Raw genomic sequence first — 14,637 nt, forward strand, 5'->3', positions numbered from 1 at the left:
AACAGGAAATTTAAAAAGGTACTTTCAATATTTGTTCAATTATAGCAGGTAGTACTGTCATCTTCAATACATTCAACTAAGATGTTCTGAGGTAATTTAACCGGGAACTGTCCAAAATGCAGCCTGGGCTGCATGCAGCCCCCTGTGGATTTACCAAATGTTTTAGTAAAGGAAGCAGAGCTACACAGAGCTCTCATTAAAATGGCAAATCAAAATATATTATCTATTGTTTCATTACAAACTTTTAAAAGGTTGGACAGCCCTGATTTAACCTATTTACACATTGAATTCAGCTGAGTTTTTGTTTATTCTTTCAATTTAACTCTCATTACTATATAATGTTCTTATTGTTAACTGTTTTATTTCAAAAGACTGCTCTGTTGTCTAGACTATTTATTTTGCTAGATTAAAGAACTGCATCCCTCAGATATCTCACTGGCACCATCAAAATTGCTTTGTTTATGCACAGGATTTGGAGTCAGAGGACCTGGGTTCAAATCCCAGCTTGCCACTTACTGTTGTATAATCTTGGGCAAATATTTAAGTTTTCTGGGTCTCCATTTCCTCACTGGTAAAAAGCTGTTGACCCCAGTGACTTCTAAGTTTTCTTCTAGCTCCAAGTGTATGAGCCTATGAACTTCATCTTGACCATGTTGGTTCCCTCTTTAGAGCTCTCAAATGTTGTCTCAGGTGCCCTGTTTCATAAGAACTCAAGATCATAATCCCGAGTTTATATATATATATATATATGTGTATATATATATATATGTATATATACATATATATATATATATCAGTTCCTCTACCATCATCCCCCCACTCCACAGCAACCCATTCCTTTCACACATTCTTTACATCTTTTTTACATATCTGATATAACCCCACCTCATCCTTTCAGTGAAGTTCTAAATTCAAGTCTTCTTCAAAGCAGTAACAGTCATCTAGAATGCTACTCTCTTGGGCATCTTTGATTATTTAAAATGCTCCTAAAATTCCAATTTCTCTTATCTGAAAAACTTTTAAGAAGTCTAAATTAGCTCTATTAAAGCTAATTTCTTCAATATCTTCTGGAAACACTATGCTCATTCCTGCATCCATTTATTCTTGCTTTGTTCATGCTATTACCCATCTAACCAAACTCTATTTTGAATCCCCTTCTCTACTATTTAAATTCTCCACTTCCATATACTCACTAAATACTGATTAAATTTAACAGATTGTTTCTATTTATATTGATCAAGATGGACATGGAACTACCATGGATGTCCTAACCTGTCCTAACTCTAAAATATATATAATATACATATATATAATATACACATATATAATATACATACATATAATATACATATACCATACTAATCATTCCTTACTAAACATTTTTATTTTATTCCTTGAATGAGAGGCTAGAAACCAAGTTTATCTCTGTACAGTACCTAAAATTATATCAAACATCAGTACATAAGTAATAAATGCTTCATAAATGGATAGAAAAAGAATTATAAGCTAAAATGAATTTTTTTGATTTTTCAATAGATTTCATGGTTGTCTATTCTATTAACTTGTTCTGTGTTAAGCTGTGATAATTGAGATTTAGTAACATTTTGAAATAGTTGGCAAATGGAGAACACATCTTCTATTTTAACAAAATCCAGTTTTAGTATCTCATTGGGATATCAATTCTTTAAATTTAGGCATAAATTCTGACAGATTGTAACAGAGAATTCAATTATGAGACTTGGTGATTAGATAGTTAGAATCTGACAGAATTCATGCACTTTTTTGTAAAGCTTTTATGAATTCATGGTTACTTCCATGTTGCAATGAGGCACTTGAACTGAGCTCACTGAAACAGAAGCAGATTATCCAGATTTACTGACTAGCCATTTATTTCAAAATATGATCCAATTTTAATTATTCTTAATAAAGCCAGAATGGGAATGAAATAGACAACTAAAATATAGTTTTAAAAAGGTACACCAAAATTCATTTTAGTTATTTCTGATAGTTCTAATCTTGCATATCACTTTCGTTTTTCTATAAAACCTGAGATTATGAGTAGTAAAAACTAATTAGATTGGGAATCATCCAATGTCCTGTTTTTTGCACACTTAAGTGAATTGTTAACAACTAGCTTAACCAGTAAATTCGACTACTGAATACAGACCAAAGCAAAAAAGGAGCCCCTGACAATATCTAAAACAGAGTAACTAATTTCTGAACATTGGAATTTATAAAAGATTTCAGTTAAATGTTTAATTTGGATATAGATCTTTATCACTAAAAATGAATGAGATAATCTATTCTGAATGTGTGTGTGTGTGTATAGTTAAAATGCAGCAAGTTTAGTTGAAGAATAAATATAATTCCATATATAAAAAGTTTTAATACATAAGACTACCCTAAAAACATATAATACAATGGTGAATTTCATTTTGTGATTTACAGCTTCCCAAAATAGCTGATATAACATCTTGGAAGTACAACTCTTGCATTTTTTTCAAAACAGTACACCAGCTTACCAGATTTGTGCTTCTTGTGTTTAGCTTTCTTTTTGATGATAAATAACTTGTTCTGGATCTCAGGTTTGTAAGACTTGAACGTAAGAGAATGAAGACCTTCACGTTTTCTCTGTAAATTTTCATTTAAAACATCTTTCAATTTCTTTTTTTTCTTTTTCTTCTTTTTTGCCCGTATTTTACTAAGTTTAAGTTTTTTATGATTTTGCAGTGAATGTTCTAATATGATATCTCTTGTAACTTTATGACAGTTCATGTCTAGATTATCACTGTGACTTCCATTTACATGTACTTGGCAAGTTTTAAGGGCATGCTCTTTTAAGGGACTAGGTTCAGTTTTAACCCTGGAAGCTTCACCATATTTCTCCCTGTTTTCTATAACCCTAATTTCACCAGGGCTGAGAGGTTCCCCAAAGCCAGTAACTTCTCCTGGACTACTTGGTTTCTCTAAATTTTCTTTACAGCATCCCATATTTTTACTTTCAGAGGGTCTGTGAATTTTAATTTCACAGTTATTTTTTATTTCCTTTTCCATGGAGATGCTATGATTTTCCAAATGAATTTTAGCTGGGCAACAAACAGTTTCCATACTGATCTGTTCTCTTTTGGAAGCAGAGGGTAATTCTTCTCTGCTACCACACCTATGCTCTCCATTGCTTTTGCTAGCATATTCACCCTTTAACTTCTCAAGTTTAATCCGAGGTACTCTTTGTATTTTAATAGGTGGAACTGGAAATTCAGGTGCCTGAAAGGGTCTCTGTTTGTAAATGCGTACATCAGCCCCACAAAACTGTGGGAAATGTACATAAGCATTCTCTAGGTAATCATAGCCAAGGATCACTTCCCTGCATTCATGAATAGGCTGTCCCAGTACAGCATCTTGAACTTCTTTTTGTGTTTCATACACAAAGTCACAGAGGCCCTTTAGTAACCAAACTTTCTGGTAAAAAGGGAGTTCATGAAATGGTTTGTCCTCTAAAGGGTTAACTTCTCCAAGGACTTTAAAAAATTGAGGGCATAACCCAAGCTTCTCAGCACAGCCATCAGGATTCTCAGTCTGCCCAACAACAGTGTACCACTGCTGTACCTTCTGCCTCAGTGCTGCCTCCCAAGTTCTGTAAGGCAGAGTCGGTCTCCTATGTAAGGTAGGTCTGCGATGAGGAGGACTTAACAAAGAAGTCATTATTTTTGACAAGAAAGCATTACACTGAGGCATCAGAAGACAACGTTCCAACTCATAAAAGACTATTTCAGGCAAGTTTAGAATATGTTGGGCTAAACAAAGGAAATGCCCTATAGCTGGAATTTCCCACATGGTCTCCATGCAAGTTGGAGCAGCCTGAGCCAGAAGTCTTCTCTCCCATTCTTCTATTTCTTTTTGACTAGCTTCTTCTGCTTCTTTTCGTTCTTGATCTCGCAGCCTAAAGAAAAGAATTTTAAAATTAGATGAGTAGTTCTGAATAAAACAAAAGAATGCCACAAAAAGCAAAATTTTAAATATAAATGCAACTTAATGTCTTTTTTGAAGGGGGGGAACCCCCCAAAACATTAAACAGTAGTTGAAAGAGTTAATAACCACAGAAACTCCATTTGTTAGATAATATGCCCTAGTACTATCTCCTATATCTATTTCCTCACTAAAACCATGAAAATGATTGTTTAATAAAAGTTAGCTAGGTCAAATATTAAAAATAAATTCAATATTCAATTTAAAAAACATTTATTAAGCATCCACAAATGTGGCTAGGAATCAGATATCTCAATTAAGTGCTATTCTTTTGGATAAGGTTAATAGGTTGCTATCTAATGGTTAAAACCAATGTATAATGATAAGTATCCTTATTAGATGGGACAATTACAATTTTGGACTATATCCACCACTTGGATTTCTAATTACACTCTTTATGCTAAGTTATTGTAGTCCCTATTCATTAACTGAGTACATTGTTTCAAGATAAACTTGGAAATCCAGTTGATAAATGACTGCTGCCAACGTTTAGACCACATGGAGAATACTTAGGGTTTGTAACTTTTGCTTATTTAAAAATTAGAAATAAATAATTTTAAGAACATATTTGGGTAAATAAGTCATTTCAAATATTGTAACTACAAAGGACATGTGATAGATGCTACCTGCAGCCAGAGGAAAAAAAAATAGAATAATTTTATTTGTGTGTGTGTGTGTGTGTGTGTGTGTGTGTGTGTGTATTTATGACTAACAGTAACTATCTCTGGGGTGGGGAGGTAAGAAAAAAAGGAAAAGAAATTTACATGATAATTTTACTATATAATTAAAAGGAACAGCAAGTTTTATAGAATACATTGCAGTTTCACGTGCAATCATCTTTTTTTACCATGTTATTAAAAAAAACTTGTTCTGTTAAATAAATAAAAATTATTTAAAAACTAAATAGCAAATAAAATCAGCAAATCCCATGAAATTGTTTGGTAAAGGAGAAAGAATAATGAATTTGTAATGAGGAGACTAGAATTTGATTCCCCACTCTACTTACTAGTTTTTAACTTCTCATATGACTCAAGTTGGGGAGATGGGGTTGCAAGGGAGAAGAAGGAACTACCTTTCAGTTCCCATCCTCCTCCTTCTGCCATCCTTCCTCTCAAGTCACTCAAAACATATTTTCCCCTCTATTTTTGCAGTTGAAGACTTCATAATTCAAAGAAGAAAATTAATGTCATTTGCTAAAAGTTCTTCTTTCTCTTTACTTCATTTCACTCAGTTTCTCTCCTTGCCAAATCCAAAACCATCTACATACACTCCTGATCCCAACACTTCCCATTATCTCTAGTAGATTGTCTCTAACTAAACATCCCAATCTCTCAAATTTTCAATTTTCTCATATTGCCTACTAACATGTACAACAACTATATAAACACAATTACAAAAAGCACTCTTCTGGGGTGGCTAGGTGGCACAGTGGATAGAGTACCGGCCCTGGAGTCAGGAGTAGCTGAGTTCAAATACAGCCTCAGACACTTAATAATTACCTAGCTGTGTGGCCTTGGGAAAGCCACTTAACACCATTTGCCTTGCAAAAACCTAAAAAACAAAACAAAAAAACACTCTTCATACAAAAAAGAAATCTAAGTAACTGGGAAAATATAATAAAACTTATCTGTGGGGGAAAAAAAAGTCAGGAATATAAGGGAATCAGTGAAAAAATTGTGGGAAAAAACTGTCAAATTGTCAGTCAATGAATATTTTTTAAGTGCCTACTATGTACCAGACACATATTCTAGCCCTTCATAAGCTAGACACAGAGCAATATCTTATTCTGTATACCAGATAAACTCAAAATGGGTACATAACAGGGTGATAAAAGTAAATTAATGGAGCATGGAAGAAAGTACCTGTAAGATCTATGAACAGGTGAGAAGCTCATTTCTAAAAAAGAGATGGGGAGGCTCAAAAGAGGTACAATGAATAGTTTTCATTATGTAAAACTAATATTTTTTACAAATAAAACTAATTCAACTAAAATTAGAAGAAAATAGAAAACTGGTGGAAAACTTTTTTGCAGTAAGTTTCTCTAAAAAGATCTCATTTCTAAACTATATAAGGAAATGATTAAAATTTACAGGAATAAGTTAATGTCAGTATGATTTTTCTGTCAGGAGGTGGGTAACATCATCATAATTTTTTTTTTTGGCCAGGCAATAGGATTAAGTGACTTGCCCAAGGTCACACAGCTAGATAATTATTAAAAATCTGAGGTCATATTTGAATTCAGGTCCTCCTGACTCCAGAGCCAGTGTTCTATCCACTGCGCCACCTAGCTGTCCCATTTATCGTAGGTCCATAGTCCAAAAAGGTGAAAGAAAGAAAAAAGGGCTCTTGTATAAAAATATTTATAGGAGCTCTTTTTTATAGTAGCAAAAAACTGGAAACCAAGAGGATGTCCACCAGTTGTGGAATGGTTAAACAAGTTATGGTACATGAATGGTATGGAATGTAATTGTGCAATAATCAACTTTGAATGACTTAATAATAATTCTGATCAATATACTGCCTCACAAAATTCCATCTTCAGAGAGAGAAATGCTACATTCAGAGGACAGATTGAAGCATATTTCTTACTTTTTCTTGGGTAGGATGGGGTAAGGGAACATGGTTAATGGGAAAATTTATCTTGCATGACTAGATATATTTGTTACAGATAATGATTTCCTTGCTTTCTAAAAGTATGAGGAAGGGGGGAGGTAGAGAATTTGGAAATGAAAATAAAATAAAATTGAATTTTAAAAAATCGTGAGGTGAGTAGAACCAGGAGAAAAACAACTACAAAAGACAAATTAGCAAACAATCATATCCTATGAAGATATATGATAAATGGGCCAGCTGGATGGTGCAACAGATAGAGCACTAACCCTGGAGTCGGGAGGACCTAATGTCAAATCTGGCCTCAGAATCTTAATAATTACCTAGCTGTGTGACCTTGGGCAAGTCACTTAATTCTATTGCCTTGGAAAAACCAAAAAAACCCAAATATGATGAAGATGTTACCTACCTCCTGACAGAAAAATCATAAGTACAAGATGCAGAGAGATAAATTTTTGGATACAGGCATTATTTGGATTTGTTTTGCTTGACTATGCTTATTTATAACAGTTTCCTCCTCCCTTCTCTTAGTTAATGGGGGGGGGGGGAATGTCAAAGAGAGGGTTAGCAATATGATTTAAAAAAAGGGAAAGTCACTGAAACTTTTTTTAAATGGCAGATGAGAAGGTTAACACAGAAAAGTACAACAGTTTTGAAAGTAATATGTAGTTCAACCAATCAATTAATCAATGTTTATTAAGCACTTATATATCAGACACCATACTAGAGCTGGGAATACAAAAAGAGGCAAAAAGCATCCTTTTCCTCAAGGAGTTCACAATCTAATGGGAGGAAACCACACACACACACACACACACACAGCAAACTATATGAGATAAATGATGTTTGTTCTTAATTCCTGAAGAAGGTCAAGACATCATGTAAATTGGATTTGAATGAGGGAGTGCTGTGCTGAGTCACCAGCCTCACTTTCTCCTCTGGAGTCATCTAGGTCCAGTGGTCACATATGAATCAGGATGGCTGGAAATGGCCCTGGATGTGAGACAATCAGGGTAAGTGACTTAACCCCACATAGCTAATGTATGTCAAGTGTCTGAGGCCACATTTGAACTCGGGTCCTCCCGACTTCAGGGCTAGTTTTCTATTCTCTGTGCCATCTACATAAATGGAAATTAATTAACAGAAGGAAGGTGCTAGAATTAAGAGGGGTTAGGGAAGGCTTTCAAAAAAAAGGATTTTAATTGAGCCTTAAAGAAAGCCAGGAGATTACCAGTTGAGCAGAGGAGGCAGAGTATTTCAGGCATAGGCAAAAGTCAGAGAAAATGTCTAAAGTGGAGAGAAGCAATGTCTTGTTTCTGAAATAACTAGGAGCCTAATACTACTGGATCAAAGAGTACATGAAGGAGAGTAAGATATAAGAAGACAGGAATGCCAAATAAAGCATTTTTTTATTTATTCCTGGAGGCCACAAAAAGCCACTGGAGTCCATTGAGTGGGTAGGCAAAATGGTTAGACCTGTGCCTTTGGAAAACTGTTTCAGTGGCTGAATAGAGGATCGACTAGAATGGAGAAGAGATTTGAGGCAGGCAGATCCAACTGCAGGATGTGCAATAGTTTGAGTGTGTGGTGATGAAGGGCTACACCAAAGTGGTAGCAGCCTTAGAGGAAAGGGGAGTATGTAAAAGATGCTGCAGAGGTGAAATGAACAGGCTTTAACAGAAGATTGAATATAGAGGGTAAAAAATAGTGAAGAATCCAATGACACCTAGGTTTTTCAAGCCTGAGGGACTAGAAGGATGGTGTTTTTACCCTCTATAGCAATAGAGAAGGAAGCAAAGAAGAGTTTGGGGTGAAAGAAAGTAATTTTGACTTTAAATTTAAGATATTTACTGAATATACAATTCAAGATATTTGAAAGGTACCTGGAGATATAAGACTGGTGGCCAGAGAGTTTGGGTTAGGATAGGAAGACTTGATAGTCATCAGTATATAGATGGCAATTAAAACCAGGGGAACTGATGAAATTCAATGAAATTGTAAAGGAGAAAAGGGCCCAGGACAGCAATAAGAAATGAAAATTCACCATTTCATAAGAAATAGTCTTTGGGTTGTGCTTTATGTAAGGAAATGTGGGGGGATTTTTTTTGGAATTTTTGGAATTAAGAACAATTAAAAATCAGATTAAGAAAAAAAATAAATGCTTTTGTTGACTTGTAGTCTAACTCCAAAGGAAAGGCAAAAGCCATTATAGCTAAAAGCATAGATCAAGACCAAATCCAGATCCAAACCTAGCTGATTAGTATACTCACATGCCTATCTCTCACCCCCTATTCCATCACCCTGTTCCTCAGACATGCCAGAGGAGAAATAAGAACAGTTGAATTTTTCTCTCCCTACTCATTTTCAAATTTTGGCCTTTTAGGAGCCCAACTATGCTTTTATGATGCCCTGAAGGCTATTTATGGGCTAAAGACATATAGTGGATCCACACTGATTGATAATAGGGACATGATCCTAGAGAGATGGCCTGAACACTTTCATGGTGTTCTTAAAAGACCATCATCAATCAATGCAGAAGCCCTTGTCCATTTATCTCAAGTTGCAGTCAATCAGTTCCTAACTGAAGTTCCAACTGAAGAAGAGGGGTTTGAATGCCATTAGGCTCCTTTCAAGTGGCAAAGCACCTGATGCTGATTCTATTCCATCTGAGATCCACAAGGTGGGAGGTCCATTGCTCATTCAAACTCTGAAATTTTCCAGGTTATATGGCATGAAGAGGTAATCCCCCAAGAATTCAAGAATGCTGCCATTATGCATCTCTATAAAAGTAAAGAGAATAGATTGTCCTGTGACAATCACAGGTGTATTTCTCTTTGAATTACTGCTGGTAAGGGAAGCAGTTTATGACCAAGGAAGAAATGGAGAACATCATTAAAAACAAACTAGATAATTTTGATTACATTAAATTAAAAAGCTTTTGCACAGACAAGACCATTGTAACCAAGATCAAAAGAAATGTAGTAAATTGGGAAACAATTTTTACAACTAGTATTTCTGACAAAGGACTCATTTCTAAAATATATAGAGAACTGAGTCAAGTTTTCAAAAGAACACTCATTCTCCAATTGACAAATTGTCAAAAGATATGCAAAGGCAATTTACAGATGAGGAAATCAAAGTGATCCACAGTCATATGAAAAATTACTCTAAATCACTGATTAGAGAAATGCAAATTAAAGCATCTCGAAGGTACCACCTCACTCAGACTGGCCAATATGACCAGAAAGGACAATGATCAATACTGAAAGGGATGTGGGAAATCTGGGACACATGCATTGTCGGTGGAGCTGTGAACTCATCCAACCTTTTAGGAGAGCAATTTGGAATTTCGCCCAAAGGGCAACAAAAATGTGAATACCCTTTGATCCAGCAATACCACTACTGGGTCTATACCCTGAAGAGATTGTGAAAAAGGGTAAAAACATCACTTGTACAAAATATTCATAGCAGCCCAGTTTGTGGTGGCAAAGGACTGGAAATTAAGTGAATGTCCTTCAATTGGGGAATGGCTTAGCAAACTGTGGTATATGTATGTCATGGAACACTATTGTTCTATTAGAAACCAGAAGGGATGGGAATTCAGGGAAACCTGGAAGGATTTGCATGAACTAATGCTGAGCAAGATGAGCAGAACCAGAAAAACATTGTACACCCTAACAGTAACATGGGGCTGGCCAACCTTGATGGACTCGTCCACTCCATCAGTTCAACAATCAGGGACAATTTTGGCCTGTGATGGAGAATACCATCTGTATCCAGAGAAACAATTGTGGAGTTTGAACAAAGACCAAAGACTATTACCTTCAATTTAGAAAAAAAAAAAACCTGTTATCTTATTATGCAATTTTGCTATCTTTTTATTTTTCTTCCTTAAGGATATGATTTCTCTCTCTTCATATTCAACTTAGATCAATGTATACCATGGAAACAATGTAAAGACTAACAAGACTGCTTTCTGTGGGGAGTGGGGGGAGGGAAGCAAGAATAGGGGGAAAATTATAAAACTCAAAATGAATAAAATCTTTCTATTAAAAAAAAAAAGATTCTTGCCATAGTCCTTCTCAATAGGCTGATCCTTCACCTGGAAGATGGTCATGTCCTTGAGAGCCAGTGTGATTTCAAAGAGTCAAGGAACAGTTGATATGGTGGTTGCTGCCTGACAAATCCAGGAAAATATCAGGAACAAAACAGATGTAAGTATACAACCATCTGTAGATCTGAGCAAGGCCTTTGATACCATCAGTCACAAGGGTTTATGGAAAATTATACCAAAATTTGGTTGCCCAGAGAAGTTCATCAGTAATTGTACATTAGTTCCATGACAGCATGCTTGCCCCGGTTCTGAATAGTAGATGATGCTCTTGAGATTTCCCAGTCACCAATGGAGTGAAACAAGGATGTGTCCTTGCTCCCATAATTTTTAGCATGATGTTTTCAGTCATGTTATCAAATGCCTTCAATGAGGATGAACATGACCTCAAGGTCAGCTACCACACTGATGGCAAATTCTTCAACTTGAAAAGGCTACAAGCCAAGACCAAAGGGAGGGAGTGCTGGTGCATGATCATCTGTTTGCAGATGATTGTGAACTCAATGCAGCCTCTGAAGCTGAGATGCAACAAAGTATGAATCAATTGTCTCTGGCTTGTGCTAATTTTGGTCTAACAATTAATATAAAGAAAAAACAGGTGCTCCATCAGCCAGCACTGAACCATCCATATGTGAAACCATAAATTACAGCAAATGGAGAAGTTTTGGGTACTGTAGACAAGTTCACTTACCTTGGCAGTGTTTTTTCCAAGGAGGTACACACTGAAAATGAGGTTGACATTTGCATTGCCAGAGCTAACTCAATATTTGAGAGGCTCCAAAAAAAAAGTATGGGAGAACAGAGTATTAGACTGACTATCAAACTGAAGGTCTACAGAGCCACTTTGCTGACCTCATTGCGATATGCCTGTGAAACCTGGACAGTCTACCAGTGCCATGCCAGGAAACTCAATCGCTTCAATTTAAATTGTCTTAGGAAGATTCTGAAGATCACCTGGCAGGAGAAGATACCAGACACTAATGTCCTTTCTCAAGCTAAACTGCTTAGCATTCCAACATTACTACAGAGAGTGCAACTATGATGAGTTAGAATGCAAGACATATACTTGCCAAAACTGTATTTTTACGGAGAACTCACACAGGGCAAGTGCTCACAAGGGGATCAGAAGAAGCGATGCCAAGATAAGCTGAAGGTCTCATTGAAGAACTTTAGAATTGACTGTACAGCATGGGAGATACTGGCACAAGATAGCCCAGCATGGTGTGCCCTCATCAGTAAGGGTGCTGCATTCTATGAGGAAGGCAGAACTGAAGCAGCTCAAAGGAAATGTAACATCTGTAAGTTTAGGGTACCTACCCCAGATGTTCACATGGGCCATTTTGCCCAACCTGTTGTAGGGCATTTCAAGCTCATATTGGTCTAATTGATTAGTCACAGTCAGATACACCATAATTTATCTCAAACAAAGTTATGTCATTTTGGTCTTCGAAAATGAAAGAAAAGAACCAACCAACCCTCAGCTTCAATCTCTCATTTGCTCATCTTCATTTTCTTTAACCCTACTCCATTTTATTCCAACTCTTACTTTGAAAATTTCTGTTCCACTATTTCCAAAGGGCAATCAAATTATGCACATTCTTTGAACCAACAATATTACTACTTAGTCTGTATCCCAAAGAAATCATAAAAAAGGAAAGAGAGGGGCAGCTAGGTGGTGCAGTGGATAGAGCATCAGCCCTGGAGTCAGGAGGACCTGAGTTCAAATCCAGACTCAGACACCTAATAATTGCCTAGTTGTGTGACCTTGGGTAAGTCACTTAACCCTTTACCTTAAATAAATAAAAATTAAAAAAAAAATTTTAACGCAAAGGGCCCTACATGTATAAAAAATTTACAGCAGCTCTTTTTGTGGTCATAAAGAACTAGAAATTGGGGCGGCTAGGTGGTGTAGTGGATAAAGCACCGGCCTTGGAGTCAGGAGTACCTGGGTTCAAATCTGGTCTCAGACACTTACTAATTACCTAGCTGTGTGGCCTTGGGCAAGCCACTTAACCCCATTTGCCTTGCAAAACAAACAAACAAACAAACAAACAAAAGAATTAGAAATTAAAGGTATGCCCAACAATTGGGGAATGGCTGAATAAATTGAAGTATATGAATGTAATGGAATATTTTTGCTTTATAAGAAATGATGAGCAGGCAGAATTCAGAAAAATCTGGAAAGACTTAGATGGAGTTGAAGTGAGCAGAATCAAGAGAACATTATAAACAGTAAAAGCAACACTATTCAATGATCAACTATGAAAGACTTAGCTTTTCTCAGCAATAGAATAATCTAAGACAATTCCAAAAGACTCATGATGGAAAATGTTATCCAGAGAAAAAACTATGCAGTTTGTATACAGATTGAAGCATACTATTTTGACTTTTTGCTTTTTTTTCTTTAGTTCTGTTTTTCTTTCACAAGCTGATTAATATAGAATTATTTTTTACTCTCTGCACATAAACCCACATCAGATTGCTTGCTGTCTTGGGGAGGGAAGAGGGGAAAAGAGGTGAGGGGAAGGAAAATCTGGAATTCAAAATCTTTTAAAAAATGAAATGCTGAAAACTACTTTTACACATAATTGGAAAAAATTAAGTACAATAACAAAAAAGAAAAGAAAATTCCTGTTCTAAAGCAAATAAATAAATTCACCTTCATTCTGAACCACTTTCTCTCATACTTCTGCCATTTACTAGCCCCAATGAAATTTGGCTATCCTTAACCATACTACTTTTCTACTCATCCAACTCCACACTGGCTATTCCTCTCAAACTCTTAACACAAGGATTTCTTAGAGGATAAATCAGAGGATTTCTCCTTTGAATATTCATTGCTCTTCACTGGGACTTCTGGATTCTGCCTTTGAGTTTTTATCAATCCAAAATTTCCACTCAATCCAAATTTTGGTGCTTCTGGTATACAAATCCCTAAGTCGGTTTCCCTCCTTTCTCAAGGAGTTCAACACCTCACTTACCATTTTCCTCTCCTTCCTACTCCTACCTAATCTCTACATTCATATTAAGTGATTAATAATTTATATACAGCCTTCTTCAAACTACCTAACCTCATTACATCTCATCTCAGTCACATATAGGAATGGTCATACTAAATTTCCATATTACCCACAAAAATTCTACTTCTTTAATTCAGAAACTGACATGCTTTTATCTGATCATCACACTTCCCATCACTCCACTTCTCTCTATACCTCACCCTTAGTTGAGGGTAAATGAGGGAATCTAATTTAATTGGTGAGTTGGAGGTGGGGAGGTATCTACCCCAAGCATGTGAAATCTTTCACTCCTGGAATGGACGGATGAGAACAATTTGTTCCAACAGCCACAAAGGCAGCTGAAGCAGGCACTGTGGAGACCTTAGAGATTGCTTAGACAGCGAAGACACCAAGATCATCCACTGCATCTAGTTGTCTTGACTCTATCTTGCCACCAGACCATGATAATTTTGAAAGACAGAGTGAGGCTGACGATTTTATCCAACTCTGCCCCACCTAAATACAATGTATGCACAAATTAAAAGATATCACCCATACCATTTTATCATTGCTATCTCAAAGTCCTATGGTGACAGGCACATGATGAAGCAGGTGTCCTGGGAGTTGTAATCACAACACTGCACACAGGCAACCCAGACCATAGGGTTGTTTCCCCACTTAAAGCAATGGTGGGATTCAGCAGTCCCCTAGGTGTCTGAGCAGTTTTTTTTAAGGATTGCACTGTTCAGATCCTGGTGTGAGGAAGGGGCTAAAAAAGGTGCCCTAAAAATCGTCTTCTTACCCAATCCTGTCCTAGTTACTTTGGCAGGTGGGGATCCCATCCTGCGGTCAAGACATAAAAAAAAAATGTATAAAAACTTCTTCAAAGAT

The 14,637-nt window shown here is 36.2% G+C and overlaps 1 protein-coding gene across 1 annotated transcript in view; it reads right to left on the reverse strand.

Annotated features, from left to right (window-relative positions):
- Window positions 1–14,637, reverse strand: part of BRD10 (bromodomain containing 10) — an 83,789-nt gene that overhangs the window by 40,751 nt on the left and 28,401 nt on the right. The window contains exon 3 of the mRNA XM_074199010.1: window positions 2,523–3,940. Within this exon, the coding sequence (XP_074055111.1) occupies window positions 2,523–3,940 (1,418 nt within the window). The remainder of the gene's footprint in view (window positions 1–2,522; window positions 3,941–14,637) is intronic.

The sequence above is a fragment of the Macrotis lagotis genome, chromosome 8, assembly GCF_037893015.1.
Source record: "Macrotis lagotis isolate mMagLag1 chromosome 8, bilby.v1.9.chrom.fasta, whole genome shotgun sequence".
Classification (NCBI taxonomy): domain Eukaryota; kingdom Metazoa; phylum Chordata; class Mammalia; order Peramelemorphia; family Peramelidae; genus Macrotis; species Macrotis lagotis.